Source organism: Rana temporaria, chromosome 8, assembly GCF_905171775.1.
Source record: "Rana temporaria chromosome 8, aRanTem1.1, whole genome shotgun sequence".
Lineage (NCBI taxonomy): Eukaryota > Metazoa > Chordata > Amphibia > Anura > Ranidae > Rana > Rana temporaria.
The window spans coordinates 170,925,985-170,938,743 of NC_053496.1; the positions used below are offsets into that span (position 1 = coordinate 170,925,985).

The 12,759-nt window shown below is 51.7% G+C and overlaps 1 protein-coding gene across 2 annotated transcripts; it reads left to right on the forward strand.

The window, feature by feature from the left end:
* The first annotated feature begins 3,150 nt into the window (after positions 1-3,150).
* LOC120909366 (gastrula zinc finger protein XlCGF26.1-like) lies at positions 3,151-7,243 on the forward strand. 2 transcript variants are annotated; one of them, XM_040321122.1, is made up of 2 exons: positions 3,151-3,450; positions 5,110-7,243. In XM_040321122.1, exon 2 carries the CDS (start codon positions 5,252-5,254, stop codon positions 7,049-7,051), a length of 1,800 nt encoding a protein of 599 aa, XP_040177056.1. In that variant the 5' UTR covers positions 3,151-3,450; positions 5,110-5,251; the 3' UTR covers positions 7,052-7,243. The 2 variants fall into 2 exon arrangements, with proteins under 2 accessions (XP_040177056.1, XP_040177057.1); XM_040321123.1 differs by having other exon boundaries at positions 3,151-3,400.
* Positions 7,244-12,759: the final 5,516 nt, after the last annotated feature.

A 12,759-nucleotide genomic window follows, 5' to 3' on the forward strand; every position in this document is an offset into this window, starting at 1 on the left:
CCCATCCCTCTTCTGGGCCCAATTACCCCCATCCCTCTTCTGTGCCCAATTACCCCCATCCCTCTTCTGGGCCCAATTACCCCCATCCCTCTTCTGGGCCCAATTACCCCCATCCCTCTTCTGGGCCCAATTACCCCCATCCCTCTTCTGTGCCCAATTACCCCCATCCCTCTTCTGTGCCCAATTACCCCCATCCCTCTTCTGTGCCCAATTACCCCCATCCCTCTTCTGGGCCCAATTACCCCCATCCCTCTTCTGTGCCCAATTACCCCCATCCCTCTTCTGGGCCCAATTACCCCCATCCCTCTTCTGGGCCCAATTACCCCCATTCCTCTTCTGGGCCCAATTACCCCCATCCCTCTTCTGTGCCCAATTACCCCCATCCCTCTTCTGGGCCCAATTACCCCTATCCCTCTTCTGGGCCCAATTATCCCCATCCCTCTTCTGGGCCCAATTACCCCCATCCCTCTTCTGGGCCCAATTACCCCCATCCCTCTTCTGGGCCCAATTACCCCCATCCCTCTTCTGTGCCCAATTACCCCCATCCCTCTTCTGTGCCCAATTACCCCCATCCCTCTTCTGTGCCCAATTACCCCCATCCCTCTTCTGGGCCCAATTACCCCCATCCCTCTTCTGTGCCCAATTACCCCCATCCCTCTTCTGTGCCCAATTACCCCCATCCCTCTTCTCGGCCCAATTACCCCCATCCCTCTTCTGTGCCCAATTACCCCCATCCCTCTTCTGGGCCCAATTACCCCCATCCCTCTTCTGTGCCCAATTACCCCCATCCCTCTTCTGGGCCCAATTACCCCCATCCCTCTTCTGTGCCCAATTACCCCCATCCCTCTTCTGTGCCCAATTACCCCCATCCCTCTTCTGGGCCCAATTACCCCCATCCCTCTTCTGGGCCCAATTACCCCCATTCCTCTTCTGGGCCCAATTACCCCCATCCCTCTTCTGTGCCCAATTACCCCCATCCCTCTTCTGGGCCCAATTACCCCCATCCCTCTTCTGTGCCCAATTACCCCCATCCCTCTTCTGTGCCCAATTACCCCCATCCCTCTTCTGGGCCCAATTACCCCCATCCCTCTTCTGTGCCCAATTACCCCCATCCCTCTTCTGTGCCCAATTACCCCCATCCCTCTTCTGGGCCCAATTACCCCCATCCCTCTTCTGTGCCCAATTACCCCCATCCCTCTTCTGGGCCCAATTACCCCTATCCCTCTTCTGGGCCCAATTATCCCCATCCCTCTTCTGGGCCCAATTACCCCCATCCCTCTTCTGGGCCCAATTATCCCCATCCCTCTTCTGGGCCCAATTACCCCCATCCCTCTTCTGTGCCCAATTACCCCCATCCCTCTTCTGTGCCCAATTACCCCCATCCCTCTTCTGTGCCCAATTACCCCCATCCCTCTTCTGGGCCCAATTATCCCCATCCCTCTTCTGGGCCCAATTACCCCCATCCCTCTTCTGGGCCCAATTACCCCTATCCCTCTTCTGGGCCCAATTATCCCCATCCCTCTTCTGGGCCCAATTACCCCCATCCCTCTTCTGGGCCCAATTACCCCCATCCCTCTTCTGTGCCCAATTACCCCCATCCCTCTTCTGGGCCCAATTACCCCTATCCCTCTTCTGGGCCCAATTATCCCCATCCCTCTTCTGGGCCCAATTACCCCCATCCCTCTTCTGGGCCCAATTATCCCCATCCCTCTTCTGGGCCCAATTACCCCCATCCCTCTTCTGGGCCCAATTATCCCCATCCCTCTTCTGGGCCCAATTACCCCCATCCCTCTTCTGGGCCCAATTATCCCCATCCCTCTTCTGGGCCCAATTACCCCCATCCCTCTTCTGTGCCCAATTACCCCCATCCCTCTTCTGGGCCCAATTACCCCCATCCCTCTTCTGGGCCCAATTACCCCCATCCCTCTTCTGGGCCCAATTATCCCCATCCCTCTTCTGGGCCCAATTACCCCCATCCCTCTTCTGTGCCCAATTACCCCCATCCCTCTTCTGGGCCCAATTACCCCCATCCCTCTTTTCTTGTAAAAATTGTCCTTTTTCCAGAACTAAATGACTCCACCTCTCTCCTCTACAACTGTCCTTCTTCTATACCCAAATCCCTTTGCCCCTCTTTCCCCTGTAACTGTCCTTCGTTCCTCCACATCTATATCGTGTCTAGAATTAAATCCCTCCATACCTCTTTCATCCACAACTGTCCCTCTTCTGGACCCAAATCCCTCAATCCCACAACTGTCCCTCTTCTGCAACCAAATTCCTTCATTCTTCACCACAACTGTCCCTCTTGTGGACCTGGATCTCCTTATCCATCTTTCTTTCACAACTGTCCCTCCTCTGAATCACTTCATCCATATTTTGAACACAACTGTCCTTCTGGACCCAAATCCCTCTATCCCTTTTCTGGATCAAAATCCCTCTGTCCTCTATAACTGTCCCTATTTTCTCATCTAGACCTAAATCCCTCTTTCATCTATAACTGTTCCTCTTCTGGACCCAATTTACTCCATCCCTCTTTTCTTTCGCAACAGTCCCCTTTCTATACCGAAAATCCTTTCATCCCTCTTTCCTCCATAACTGTCCCTTTTCTGGATCCTAAGCTCAATGTCCCTCCACAACTGTTTTGGATCCAAATCCCTTTATTCCTCTCTCTTGCTCAAGTGTTCCTCTTCTGGACCTGAATCCCTCTTTCCTACAACTGTCCCTCTTCTGGACCTGAATCCCTCTCTCCTACAACTGTCCCTCTTCTGGACCTGAACCCCTCTCTCCTACAACTGTCCCTCTTCTGGATCTGAATCCCCCTCTCCTACAACTGTCCCTCTACTGGACCTGAATCCCTGGTCCAGGGCTTAAGTGGTTAAGGCATTATATGTTCAGCCATGTGATGATCATTTTCCAATCTTAATGGACACAATTCAAAATAATTCACTTTTTTTATATATATATTAATATCAGTATCCTTCCTTATCCTGGTGTGGTAACTTAGTGGATTGAGCCCATTGCAAGGAATAATGACTGTCAGCCTGTAGTTCTGGCGGGGACCTCCAGGTGGCGGTGCGCAGAACATTCTCTCCTATTTCCGAACTGACTCCTCCGAAGCACCGTAGCGCGGTGTGGCCATTGCTCAGCCCTGTATAGCTCTCTTCCTCTCCGTGGGTGAACAAGGTGCGGGGGTGAGTCCTCGTTGCCGTCTGAGTACCGGTGTGCCCCTCCGCAGCCTCCGACCGGACCCGCTCCACACCCGGGCCCGAACTGGCGCGTCTGTAGCGAGCTGCCCTCACCCAACATGGCGGAGGGAGGGCCTCATGACGGCTTTCCAGGCCATGCGGCAGGACGTTGTACGCACGTACAGGAACTGATTAGAGGCTACGCATGCGCAGTGCTGGTAAAAGTTTGCACTTTAGTCTGGGAGTGAGTGTGCGGGCAGAGGCTGGGGTGAGTGCATGGAGGGGGGCTCCTATCTATATTGTATTATTATTATGGCCGCTAGGTGTGCGCTGGACCCCATTCTAACAAAAGGAGAGGCCTTATGGTGCCTATAGATGCCAGGGGGTAGGTGGCAGTGCTGACAGCAGCCAACCAAGAGAGTGGCAGCCAGCTGGGCCTGATCTCCAATGTTATTCATAGGAATCCAATACTGGAGGGGGATAGCCATCCCATTGCCTTCCTCCGACTCCTGTAACATGATCCCAGGCTCCTCCCACTCTGTAACATGACCCCCCAGGCTCCTCCCACTCTGTAACATGACCCACAGGCTCCTCCCACTCTGTAACATGACCCCAGGCTCCTCCCACTCCTGTAACGTGTCCCCCGGTTTCCTCCCACTCCTGTAATATGACCCCAGGCTCCTCCCACTCCTGTAACATGACCCCAGTCTCTTCCCACTCCTGTAACATATCCCTGGGCTCCTCCCTCTCCCATAACATGTCCACAGACTCCTCCCCCTCTGTACCACCCCCCCAGTCTCCTCCCACTCCTGTAACATGACCCCATACTCCTCCCACTCTTGTAACATGACCCCAGTCTCCTCCCACTCCTGTAACATGACCCCAGTCTCCTCCCACTCATGTAACATGATCCCAGTCTCCTCCCACTCATGTAACATGACCCCAGTCTCCTCCCACTCATGTAACATGACCTGATCTCCTCCCACTCCTGTAACATGACCCCAGTCTCCTCCCACTCCTGTTATATGACCCTCCCACTCCTGTAACATGTTCCCGGGCTTCTCCAAGTTCTGTAACGTGTCCCGATCTCCTTCCACTCCTGTTATATGACCTGGCCTCCTCCCACTCCTGTAACATGTTCCCGGGCTTCTCCCAGTTCTGTAACGTGTCCCGATCTCCTGCCACTCCTGCAACATGTCCCCGGTCTCCTCCCACTCCTGTAACATGTCCCCGGTCTCCTCCCATTACGTAACATGACCCCAGTCTCCTCCAACTCCTGTAATATGACCCCCAGTCTCCTCCCACTCTGTAACATTTCCCCAGTCTCCTCCCACTACGTACTGCCCCAGTCTCCTCCCACTCCTGTAACATGACCCCAGTCTCCTCCCACTCCTGTAATATGACCACAGTCTCCTCCCACTCTGTAACATGACCTGTAACATGACCCCCAGTCTCCTCCCACTACGTACTGCCCCCAGTCTCCTCCCACTCCTGTAACATGACCCCAGTCTCCTCCTGTAACATAACCCTAGTCTCCTCCCCCTCCTGTATCATGACCCCCAGTCTCCTCCCCCTCCTGTAACATGACCCCCAGTCTCCTCCCATTCCTGTAACTTGACCCCCAGTCTCTTCTCACTTTGCAACATTTCTCAAGTCTCCACCCAATCCATAGCATCCCCTCTGTCCACCCTCTCCTGTATCAGGTATTATTGGTGCCCAAAGCCCCATTGGAGTGGTTTCCTGTCCCTGCAATAACATTGTCCCCCAGGTAGGAGGTGAGCGATGAACTCTTATGGGGACACATGGCCATAAAAAGCTGACAAATTTGGAGCCTGTGTTCATATGGTGCCTATTGATGCATAACTACGATGAAATCTGTGTTTAGTGCCTATCCGGTTCATATATCTAATATTATCCCTTCCGGTAGGTTCACCACCAGGATCCAGCCAGTGTGATGGAGAGATCTCAGTAGTTGGCTACATGTGCCATTGAAGAACTAGTCCTCTCCCAGAATCCATTGCAGCAGACCTATAAGGGGTTGAAGGGGGAAAACGACTTTAGCGGCAGGTATGGAGTCCGGCGATAGCAGCACCGAATGCGGCACCACTAGTGTTGAGGAGGACTCCTATTCCGAGACAGACCTTGAAGAAGATCATGGAAATACAACAAGCCAAGAAAAGACCAAGTTCTTCTGCCCCGAGTGTGGGAAGAGCTTCATTTCCAACTCTCTGCTCACCATCCACCAGAGGATTCATACGGGGGAGCGGCCTTATGAGTGTTCAGAGTGCGGCAAACGCTTCACTCAAAAGCAGCACCTGCAGGTCCACCAGCGCACCCACACTGGGGTGAAGCCGTACCAGTGTGACGAGTGCGGGAAAAGATTTGCGACGTCCACAAGCCTCTCGGCGCACGAGAAGTTACACACGGGAGAAAGGCCGTTCCAGTGCTCTGAATGCGGCAAAGGTTTCACCATGAAGTACGTGCTCCGCAGGCACGAGATGACCCACACAGGGGCCAAGCCATTCCCTTGTTCCGAATGTGGCAAAAGCTTCCCGACCATGCCTAGACTACGACACCACCAGTTGACCCACACCGGAGAAAAGCCCTATGAATGTCCAGAGTGCGGGAGACGCTTCTCCACCAACTCGCACCTCTACAGCCACAAGGCCACCCACACCGGAGAAAAGCCCTTTAAATGCTCTGAATGTGGGAGAGGGTTCGCCCGCAGGAGCCACCTACGGGGCCACCAAAGGGTCCACACTGGAGAGAGGCCGTTCGCCTGCAGCGAGTGCGACAAGCGGTTCGCCGTAAAAAATCAACTCCTCAAGCACGAAAAAACGCACACGGGCGAAGCGAAGAGCAAGCCCTCCAGGAACGACGAGGAAAACGACATCTTCGAGAGAGTTCTTGACGGTAAAAGAGCGTTTGAGTGCTCCGAATGCGACAAGCACTTCTTTCACAAGAGTCACCTGAAACAGCACAAGAAGACTCACACCGGCGAGAAAGCCTTCCAGTGCCAAGAATGCGAGAAGCGGTTCACGCAGAAGGCGGCCATGGTCAACCACGTGCAGAGGAAGCACGGCAACGAGAAGACCTTCCATTGCTCGGAATGCAACAAGGCCTTCTTCCTGAAGGAAGAGCTGAAAAAGCATGAAAAGACTCACACTGGGGAGAAACCTTTCTCCTGCTCCGAGTGCAGCAAAGGATTCAGAGACAAAGGCCGTTTGGTGGTCCATCAACGCAGCCACACCGGCGAGAAGCCATTTTCCTGCCCTGTGTGCGGGAAATGCTTTGGCGACAACGGAAACCTCACCCGACATCAGAAGATCCACGCGGGTCATAAACCGTTCTCGTGTTCCGAGTGCGGGAAAGCCTTCCTCCGCAACGCTCAGCTTCTCTCCCATCAGAGGTCCCACACGGGTGAGAAGCCCTACACGTGCTCGGAATGCGGCGAGGGCTACAAAGATAGGAGCGTCCTGGCCCAGCACCAGAAAAACCACACCGGGAACAAACCGTTTGCCTGCTCCGAATGCGGGAAGTGCTTCTCCATCAACTCCGAACTGACGAGACATAAGATGACCCACAGCGACGAGAGGCCGTTTTCCTGCTCGGAGTGCGGCAAATGTTTTAGAGACAAGAAGAGCCTGGTCTTGCACCATCGGAGCCACACGGGGGAAAAGCCGTACGAGTGTCGGGAGTGCGGGAAATGTTTCAGCTGCAACGGGAACCTTAGAGTTCACGAGCGGATACACACGGGCGAAAAGCCCTACGCTTGCCAGGACTGTGAGCTGTCCTTTACTTCTGCCTCCGGGTTGGTGGCTCATCGGAAAGTCCGCCACTCAAGTGCTAAAAATGGATCTAAAGCCTAGGGGAGGACTCTTCTTTTTTATTTTTATTTTATTCTCAGATGCCAATAACAGTTTCAGACAAAGGGGCTTTAGACGGCAATATAACAAGATCAAGAAGTATGAAATGGATAACAAAAGCATTACCGTATTTATCGGGGTAAAGCGCGCACCGCCGTATAGCGCGCACCCCAAACCTAGAAGGGAATTTTAGGGAAAAAAATAAATACTTAGGCTGCATTCACACCTGAGCGTTTTGTCGCCTGAAGCGCGACGCTCAAAGACGCTAGAGGGGGAAAATAACATTATTCTCTATGAAGATGGTTCACATCTCCAATGCAAAACGCCGAAAGAACACCGAACGCCTGAATTTCAAACAAGTCCTGGACCCTTTTTTGAGGCGCGAATCGAGCGGCTTGGGCGTTTTACATTGATGCCAATGACCTGTACAAAACCGCGGGGAAAAACGCAGCGTTTTGTCGCGGCAAATCGCAGGGAAAAACGCCGCAATTTGTCGCGCCAAATCGCGGTAAAAAACGCTGCAAATCGCCTACGCCTAGGTGTGAATGCAGCCTTACAGTTTGAATGCCCCCCGTCGGTGTCTTGCCCGGCGTTCATCGGCGGCCTTGTCCGGTCCGGCGTCCGTCTGCGGCCTTGGTAGTGTCCTCCCCGCTTCTCCCGCGCTGTCTCTGAGCACCGCTGGCGACATATACCGAGCGCAGTACACTCGGCTAGGCTCGGCCACGCTCAGCTCATCTCGCATAATGGCTAGGAGGCGGGACAGGGCGTGACCGCGAGCGGAGCCGAGCGTGGCCGAACTTAGCCGAGTGTACCCAAGTGTACTGCGCTCGGTATATGTCGGCGGCGGCTCTCAGACAGCGCAGATCGACGTATAACGCGCACCCACGATTTTAAGGGGAAAAAAGTGCGCGTTATACGCATATAAATACGGTAATTTATTCAATGGTTATACAGATGTCCTAATGTAGTTTCAAATATAACATATAAAAACTAGTGCCGTACGCATTCCACAATATAGCATATAGACAGGGGGCCAGATTCACGTAGAATCGGGCAAATCTGCGGCGGCGTAACGTATGACATTTACGTTACGCCACCGCAAGTTTTACGGGCAAGTGCTTGATTCACAAAGCACTTGCCTGTAAAGTTGCGGCGGCGTAGCGTAAATGCCCCGGCGCAAGCCCGCCTAATTCAAATGATCCGGGTAGGGGGCGTGGATCATTTAAATTAGGCGCTTTCCTGCGTCGAACGTACTGCGCATGCGCCGTCCCTAAAATTTCCCGACGTGCATTGCGCTAAATGACGTCGCAAGGACGTCATTGGTTTCGACGTGAACGTAAATGGCGTCCAGCCCCATTCACGGACGAATTACGCAAACAACGTACAATTTTCAAATTTCGATGCGGGAACGACGGCCATACCTCACATTGGATACGCCACCTAGGGGGCAGGTTTATCTTTACGCAGCGTATCTCTTACGGAAACGGAGTAAATTTACTGCGACGGGCAAGCGTACGTTCGTGAATCGGCGTAACGACTCATTTGCATATTCTACGCCGACCACAATGGAAGCGCCACCTAGCAGTCAGCGTAAATATTGCACCCTAAGATACGACGGCGCAGGCCGTCGTATCTTAGGCATGTTTAAGTGTATCTCAGTTTGAGAATACATTTAAACATACGACGGGCTTAGATTCGGAGTTACGTCGGCGTATCTGCTGATACGCCGGCGTAACTCTTTGAGAATCTGGCCCAGGGTTTACACAAGATTGTACATATAGTTACATGACAAGATGCTATAGGGCAGGGATATGCAATTAGCGGACCTCCAGCTGTTGCAGAACTACAAGTCCCATTAGGCATAGCAAGACTCTGACAGCCACAAGCATGACACCCAGAGGCAGAGGCATGATGGGACTTGTAGTTTTGCAACAGCTGGAGGTCCGCTAATTGCATATCCCTGCTATAGGGTGTAGAATTCCAGACGCGTTTCGGCCGGTCATCTTCAGGGGGATATTTGGCTCTATAAGAAACATTGAATATCATCAGAATTTCAAAAAATATGTCATCCTAAGTCCCATTAAAGTATAGCATGGCAATATATTTACCGCCAAGGAGTGGAATGAGTGATGACGTGGCCAGGCTGGATGATCCGAAGGGCCCCATACCTGCCCCCACCTCCCCAGGGTGGATGAGCCCAACCCGAAGGGCTTACAAGGAGCAACATTGGTGACGCCCCACCAGGGGACGGAAGAGTCGTCACCTGCAACGAATTCCCAATCAATGACCATGTATATGCAAGTTTATTTTTTTTGTATATGTTATATTTTAACTACATTAGGACATCTGTATAACCATTGAATAAATGAATGCTTTTGTTATTTTATTCATACTTCTTGATCTTGTTATATTTCTGTCTAAAGGTCCCTTTGGGAAAACTGTTTCCATATTATTCGTTTCGGGGTGTGCAGCTTATACATCTCTCCCATATGTGTGTCCCCCTTACTATAAGGCTCCATTCACACCTAGGCATTTTGTCGCCTGTAGCGCGACGCTATTGCAGCCTGAAATACGCTGGAGGGGTGATTTAACATTGTCGGCTATGGAGATGGTTCACATCTCCATGCCGTACGCCTGAAGCTCAAAACAAGTCCCTGACCCTTTTTTTCAGGCGGCTTCGGCGTCCGGCCATAGCCGACAATGTGTAAATCACCCCTCCAGCGAAAATCTCGGGACAAAACGCCGCAATTTGTCGCGGTAAAATACGCAGCGTTCAGGTGTGAATGCAGCCTGAGGCTCCATTCACACCTAGGCATTTTAACGCCTGAAGCGCGACGCTACAATACGCCGGAGGGTCGAAATTACATTATTCTCTATGGAGACTGTTCACATCTCAACGCCGAACGCTGAAACGACGATCGCCTGAAGCTCGCGACAACGGGCGTTTTGTCGCTTTAATCAATAGAACTTGTCGCCCATGCAGAAGATTAAAAAAATCTACCAACATAGCAACAAGTGATGAAAAGATGATAATTTTTCCTATTGGCTAAAATAAAAAACGTCGAAGTACAAAAACGTCGGACAACGCTGTATGCAAACGCGCAAATAAGCATGAATACGTGCGACAAAACGCCGGAAAAAAACGACCGACGCTCAGGTGTGAATGCAGCCTAAAGTTCTTATTGAACCTTTTTAAACGTTGTTGTTTTTTTTTGCTCACTTGTGCTTCTCTCTGTCCTCCATTTGTACATGAAAGTGGGCGACACTTTAAGCTTTTGATACTTTATTTAAGGGCTTGTTTACACTTGCTTCAAAATGTGGCACTTTACAAGTATTTTTAAAGCACTCTGAAAGCCAATCAAAGCTCCTGCCGCTAAATAAAATGGTAAGCTTGCAGTCCAGTTTACACAATTATACCCCGTGTCGCTTTCTTGGTGCTTCAAAGTGTCTCCAAAGCCTCCACCTGTAGCGTTTGAGGGCTTTTATTCAGTATTGGCTTTGCTTTGTTTTGGAGGTATGAGGTATCCCAGGATGCACTGGCAAACCAACAAGCGAACAGGAAAGACGTCATCAGCAGTCACTGGTTCATGTGAATATATTCTGGGAGTTTCTGGTGCAGACGTTGGGCTAGATTCAACTTTGTGCGGGCGTAGCATATCTCAGATACGCTACGCCGCCGTAACTTAGTGAGGCAGGTTGTGTATTCACCAAGAACCTGCGCCCTAAGTTACGGCGGCGTAGCGTAAATCTGCCGGCGTAAGCACGCCTAATTCAAATTGTGAAGAGGTAGGCGTGTTTTATGTAAATAAAACATTTCCCCCACGTAAATTACGTTTTTGCGCCGTCCGTGAACGTAACCCAGTGCACAATGCTCCAAATTAACCCCCAAAAAGCCAATGCTTTCGACCTGAACGTAAATTGCGCACAGCCCTATTCACGAACGACTTACGTAATCGACGGAAAATTCAACGCTGGCCCGACGTCTATACTTAACATAGGATACGCCTCATATAGCAGGGGTAACTTTACGCCGGAAAAAGCCTAACGTAAACGATGTAAAAAAATGCGCCGGGCGGACGTACGTTTCTGAATCGGCGTATCTACCTAATTTGCATATTCATCTCGTAAATCGACGGAAGCGCCACCTAGCGGCCAGCGTAAATATGCAACTGAGATACAACGGCGTAAGAGACTTACGCCAGTCGGATCTTAGCCAAATTCAGGCGTATCTTGTTTTCTGAATACAGAAAAAAAGATACGCCGGAGTATCCTAGAAGTTACGCGGCGTATCAATAGATACGCCAGCGTAACTTCTTTCTGAATCTACCCCGTTGTGTGCAACATGGGAACGCTATAGCAGATGCTGAGCAAGGACCGGAGAGAGAGGATTGAGCTGCAGAGGTTTAACAGCACTGTGGGCCAGGGCAGGAGTAGGTTTCAGATGTTTAACATGGTGAACAGTGTAGGAGCAATATAGCAAGAGGTGAGTGGGGACCAGAGAGAAAGGAGGATCAGCAAACCAGAGGATATCGGCAGAGCTGGGGGTTACGACTGAGTGGGGGGATCAGCAAAGCTGGGGGTTACTACTGAGCAGGGGATCAGCAGAGCTGGGGGTTACTACTGAGTGGGGCATCAGCAGAACTGGGGCTTGCTACTGAGCGGTAGATCAGCAGAGCTGGGGGTTATTACTGAGTGGGGGATCGTCAGGGCCGAGGGTACTACTGAGCGGGGTGTCAGCAGAGCTGGGGCTTGCTACTGAGTGGGGCATCAGCAGAGCTGGGGGTTACTACGAAGTGGGGGATCAGCAGAACTGGGGCTTGCTACTGAGCGGTAGATCAGCAGAGCTGGGGGTTATTACTGAGTGAGGGATCGTCAGGGCCGAGGGTACTACTGAGCGGGGTGTCAGCAGAGCTGGGGCTTGCTACTGAGTGGGGCATCAGCGGAGCTGGGGGTTACTACTGAGTGGGGCATCAGCAGAACTGGGGCTTGCTACTGAGCGGTAGATCAGCAGAGCTGGGGCTTGCTACTGAGTGGGGCATCAGCAGAGCTGGGGGTTACTACTGAGTGGGGCATCATCAGAACTGGGGCTTGCTACTGAGCGGTAGATCAGCAGAGCTGGGGGTTATTACTGAGTGGGGGATCGTCAGGGCCGAGGGTACTACTGAGCGGGGTGTCAGCAGAGCTGGGGCTTGCTACTGAGTGGGGCATCAGCAGAGCTGGGGGTTACTACTGAGTGGGGGATCAGCAGGGCTGAGGGTACTACTGAGCATGGGATCTACTGAATGAGGGTACTAACAAGCTGGGGATCTGCTAAACATGTTTTATTTCTCCTCGGGTGATCTCCTGGGTATCAGACACCGCCAGTTGAAGGCAGACTCCAAAGAGTAGATTGTATAAGTGGACTTTAAATGGGTGCACCCAAGGACATCACTCATTCTGGAAGAGAACTGAAGCATAGTAAACTGTTCACTATGCTTCCGTATTTGTGAATGAACTGGGGCACTTCTGTACAGAGCACTCCCTGTTCAATCCTTTGCAGTACAGCTGAGAAAGGATTGGGGATCTATGTTCTCAAAAGTGAGACATCGGAGGTCTGTTTAGACACATTTCGCCAAAGCCCCCCACAGCATTGTGGAGAGAGAATTGTAAAAAAAAATAATAAAATTGAGTGATTCGGGTCCAGAAGGACAGTTGTGGAGGAATGAGGGATT